Below are 4,767 nucleotides of genomic sequence, written 5' to 3' on the forward strand. Positions count from 1 at the left end.
AGGATCCCTCCTGTACAACACCCTCCCGCACATCCATCTCCCGGCATGGCTGCAGCCCCCCGTGCCCACGGAGCAGCAGCTCCTGGGAGCACCAACCTTCAGGACTCACCGGGCCCAATGGTGGCACAGACAGGGTCCCGTTAATTGCAGTTTTCTTCATTTGCTTCGAGTCACTGCCAGTGCAGCTGGGCAGGCTGAAGGCAGCCTTGGCCATGGGCCCTGCTGAGCTCTTCCTGGGGCAGCTGAGCCTGGGGAGGGCAAAGCACAGGCATCAGCCGTGGGGGTGTGGGTGAGCAGCAGACACACACGAGGGAGGGGAGCTGGAGGCTCTGAGGAGGTGAGGTGCTACAGCAAACCACTCCCTGCCACCCCCTCCCCGAGCCAGCACACGCACGGGGCGTTGGGGCTGCTTGGCCAGGGCAGGCAGGCCAGGAGGCACAGGCTGCTCTCTTACCTCAGGTAGAACAGCACATAGGCCTGCTGGTTGAGAACCACCTTGATGTTGCTGGGGTGGACCTCATGGTCATTCATTCGATACCACTGCCCATTGCTGGCCTGTGGAAGAAGACAGAATGTGGTCAGGCTGTGTCCAAGGAGAACAGGGTCAGGCTCTGGCCAGGGACCCTCCTGGCCTGCAGAGCAGCAGGAACAGCACCCGTCATCAGAGCTCCTCTCCCCAAAACCCACAGCTGCCCCAGGGGCTCTGTCAGGGCAGACCTTCACGTTTCCTGCAGTGGGGCACAGTTTGTGCCCCATGTCCAGTGCGCCACACCTCCACACCACCCACCCTGCCAAGCACCCTCCTCTCTGCACCCTACAGGGACCCACAAGCACCTACCAGGCCCCAGCCCAGACAAGGTGCCAAGAGAGCATCCCAGGCTCACCTTCACATAGCAGAAGTAGTGCCCTGCATTGCAGCTGTACCCAGAGTGCACCAGCACCGCATAGAGTCCATACGTGACAGGATCACCCTTAGGCTCAGACATGTAAGGGCGGATGTCCAAGAACTCAGGGTATCCCACATCCTGTGGAAAGAAGATGTCTCAGGAGCTGGCATGGCTTTCTTGCCAGAGCAAGAGCAGCTCTGCTGTGCTACGAGTCCCATCTCTCTCTTGAGGGGATGCGTCCTCCTCAGGCAGAGACTGCGGTGAGGAAGATGCCAGGATGAGCCCAACTTCCCCCACAGAGAGCAGTGGGGAATGGCTGCAGGACTGCACCAGGACCTGCTCGGGGGGCAGGACCTTGGGCCAGGACACAGCCCTGGCTGTGGATTGCTGAGTACTCACCTTGGTGGATTGCTGAGTACTCACCTTGGTGATTTTCCTTCCACCTGAAGAGCCGCAACTGCCAAAGCGTTTCAGTGAAATCGTGAGAACATTGGAGGCTCGGTGGATGGTGAAGCGTTTGCTGGCTGACACTTTCTTCCTGCACCTGCCCAGGAAAAGCTCAAGCTATTCAAGCTGTTCCAACATCCAGACAATTGCCCACCCTGGCCACACAGTAATGGCCAACTCGATGGGAATGGTGCTGCTGACACCAGGTACTGCTCCAGACACCTCCTCATGGCCATGCCCGCTGGCCCAGGTCTTCCTTTGAAGACGAGAGAGCTGAGGAGCAGCAGGCTTCATCACAGGCTTCCATGGCCCTGTACCTCATGGTTTAGCCACAGAGCAGGTACAGAAGCCCTCCCACATTGTGGCAGCCTTCCCACCAGCACACCAGTGGACACCATCCTGCCCCCAGCACCCCACACTCACATGCTACACCTGTAAGCGTTGTCCCCACCCAGCTGCTCTGGCTTCACAAACAGCTCCAAGGCCCGCACGACGTTTGCGGCTCGCTGCAAGGACAGGGTGGACGTCAGGGCATGAGCGGCCTGTCCACACCACAGCCCCACTCCCTGCCCCAGGCACTGGCACACAGCACAGGGCTGCAGGCTCCCCCAAAGTCCTGAGCCTGCCCCCGGTGTGGTGGCTGCTCTGCCCCCCAGCACTGCCGAGCCTGCATGGAGGAGTCGTGGCTCACACTTGGGCAACAGGCACTGCTCCGTGAGACAGGGAAGGAAGCGCAACAGCAGGAGCTGCTTCCCTCCTGCCAGCACTGTGACTGCAGGTTAAGGAGCCTCAGAGCAGGAACCTCCCCCTCAAGAGCAGAGACTCCCATCCCCAACCCTGCAGCAGTACCTCGACCTCCAGTGTCACGTCCAAGTAAGGGTCATAGGTATCCGAGACAGTCTTGCACTCCAAACATTTCACTGCAATATGAAGAGCCATGAGCACACCCTGGCACAACACCAGCACCTGCCACACCCCAGCACAGACAGCTGCAGTGTCCCCCCAATCCAGGTTTGGGCTCTGGGATGTGAGCACCAGGATTCACGGCCTTGCGGGAAGGAGGGCTGGCAAATCCACTACGTGTTGGGAAGCAGATGTTGTCAGATAGCTGGGAACACGGGTCCCTTTGCTGGTGGCAATGAGCTGGGGACCCACCACTTGGGTCCCACAGTCAATGGCTTTTCCCATTGCCACCACAGGGGTCACGACCCACAAGTACTGCAGGACTGACCGACTGTGGCTCTGGGTAAGTTACACGTGCTAAGCCATTTTCCAAAGGGTTTTGCTGCCCAGGCCCACACCCAGACTGCCAGTACTCACCACGGGACCGCAGGTAACCACCGAAGATCTGGTGAACCAGAGTTGTGGCCTGGGTCTGGCGATCCAACCTACACAGAGACAGCAGCACCAGATCTCACACTGCAACAGCCACCCCCGTCGGACCCCTCAGGACAGCCCCCCTCCACGTTCTGGCCAGCAGCCAGGCTGTGGAGCTCCAGGAGCAGCGGGAAGCAGCAGCCCCTGCCAAGCTGCTCTCTCTGTGTCGCAGCCGAGGGATGACACCAGGCTCCGACACACACCTTCCTCTCAAAGAAGCAGAAGCTCCTGGTTGGAGCTCAGAGCCAGGTGCTGAGAGCAGAGGCAGTGCTTCCCAGGACAAAGGGCCTGGGGGAAGCTGCCCTTCCACAGCCACAGGGCTGGGGCTGAGCTAGGAAGTAGGCCTGTATCCCTCAGCAACTGGGACGTGATCCCAACCTGTAGCAGCCTCAGGATTTGAGGGCAGGACTGGAGCTATGCTGAGGTGGAGGAGTCAGCAGAAGGTGAACAACAGCCCAGAGCCATGTCCCTGAGGGGCAGAGAGCTGGACCCCACACCCAAGGCCCCTGGAGTCAGAACCTCCCCACAATAAGGCTGACCTGGGGCACATGTTCATTCCACAGTCCACTCCCGTGAGTGCAGGGGACCAGCAAGGGAACAGCAAAGAGCAGTGATGGGCCATCAGGCCCCACATACTTGGTGTAGCCATTCAGGCAGGCCTTCTGCATGGCATCGATGGTGTAACGCAGGAACTCGTGTGCATCCTCCTGCCTGCCGAAGCGCAAGTTATGGGAAATCTCTGCAAGAGAGGGAGGACTTAGCACGTGCTGCCACAGACGCCATCCCTCCCTGCCCTCCCTGGGGCAAGGACTCTGGGGTTCGAGTCCCCTCAACCCAAACCAGATGTCAGACTCATATCACAGAGGAAGCCCCTGGCAGCCCAAGAAGTCTCCAGGCACCCTGAGGCTCCATGAGTCGTCTCAGTGGAGCTGTTTGCCAAAACATGCCCCAATCCCAATAGTTCTGCTCCCACATCAGCCATGGGTGGGGGGGCAGCCCTCCTTACTCTTGAGGTCTCGGATGATGGAGAGTGGCTTTATTGCATTGCCGCTGTTGGCAAAAGCCTGTATCGTGTGGTTTTGCATAGTGCACATCATGCAGAAGCTTCCATGGGCACCTGGAGCAGGAGAGATGATACGATGTTGGGGACAAACCCAGGAGAGATGGAGGCAGTACAGGGGATCTCTGGTCCAACACAGCTCAGCCATGCTCAGTTTTCCCTTTGAGCTCAATGGTCCAGGACATGGGGACCAGCCCATGCCATCCCAGCTGGTACAGCCCACCACAGGACCAGCCACGGCAGCTCCCCAGATGAGACAGCATTCACGTGGATAGAAAACAGGTCCCACGTATGCACTGGACAAGCCCGTATGTTGGCCCTAAGGGGCAGATCCCACTGGCAGTCCGATGGATGGGACTGCAAGCCCTGTGTGTTCCCTGTGGTGACAGCTCAGAGCAGGGCCTGCCACACTGCTCTTCTGCAGTCCCCACAGTCACGGGCTATTCAGGACCCCCCAGCCCAGCCCCCAAGAAGCCAGCAGGCCCCATTGGGCCCATCTTAGTCCTGGCTACACCCAGCAGAGACAGTCTCCCCAGAGACAAAGATGCCAAGATAGGAACACTGCTACAGCCAGGAAAAGTGAGTAGGACCCAGGAACCAACTCTTGACAGAGAAACAGGCAGAAAGGAGCAGAGCAGGGAAGGTACATCCTGATATCTGCACTCCCTCACCAGAGCCAGGCACAGAGGTGCGACCGCAGCACTGTGAGCAGGACAGGCAGACACTGCTCCTCCCTCCCGGCCCCCTGAACCGGGGTCCCCACTCACAGGTGCGTCCGTGTTCCCGGGAGAGCAGGTAGTTGGTGAGTGGTGGCGTGTACGTCAGGCACTGCAGCGCCGAGTTCAGGAAGCAGGTGTTCCCCAGGTTACTCAGCCCGGCGCCCACACGGTGGACCCGCTCCCAATTCATGGAGAGGCGCTGGGCTGGGAAGAGCACCTTCTGCGGCGCGGGGATGCCATCACCCGCGGCCGCTGGCAGGGCACGGCTGGGGGCCGT

At 59.8% G+C, this 4,767-nt stretch overlaps 1 protein-coding gene across 1 annotated transcript in view; it reads right to left on the reverse strand.

The window, feature by feature from the left end:
• Window positions 1-4,761, reverse strand: part of USP36 (ubiquitin specific peptidase 36) — a gene marked incomplete at its 5' end in the record, with an annotated part of 9,157 nt that extends 4,396 nt beyond the window's left edge. Inside the window, 10 exons of the mRNA XM_017730635.1 lie at window positions 110-248; window positions 455-555; window positions 885-1,025; window positions 1,311-1,431; window positions 1,758-1,840; window positions 2,184-2,254; window positions 2,655-2,722; window positions 3,348-3,450; window positions 3,718-3,828; window positions 4,539-4,761. Of these exons, the coding sequence (XP_017586124.1) occupies window positions 110-248; window positions 455-555; window positions 885-1,025; window positions 1,311-1,431; window positions 1,758-1,840; window positions 2,184-2,254; window positions 2,655-2,722; window positions 3,348-3,450; window positions 3,718-3,828; window positions 4,539-4,761 (1,161 nt within the window). The remainder of the gene's footprint in view (window positions 1-109; window positions 249-454; window positions 556-884; window positions 1,026-1,310; window positions 1,432-1,757; window positions 1,841-2,183; window positions 2,255-2,654; window positions 2,723-3,347; window positions 3,451-3,717; window positions 3,829-4,538) is intronic.
• Window positions 4,762-4,767: the final 6 nt, after the last annotated feature.

Source organism: Corvus brachyrhynchos, unplaced genomic scaffold, assembly GCF_000691975.1.
Source record: "Corvus brachyrhynchos isolate BGI_N302 unplaced genomic scaffold, ASM69197v1 scaffold340, whole genome shotgun sequence".
NCBI lineage: Eukaryota > Metazoa > Chordata > Aves > Passeriformes > Corvidae > Corvus > Corvus brachyrhynchos.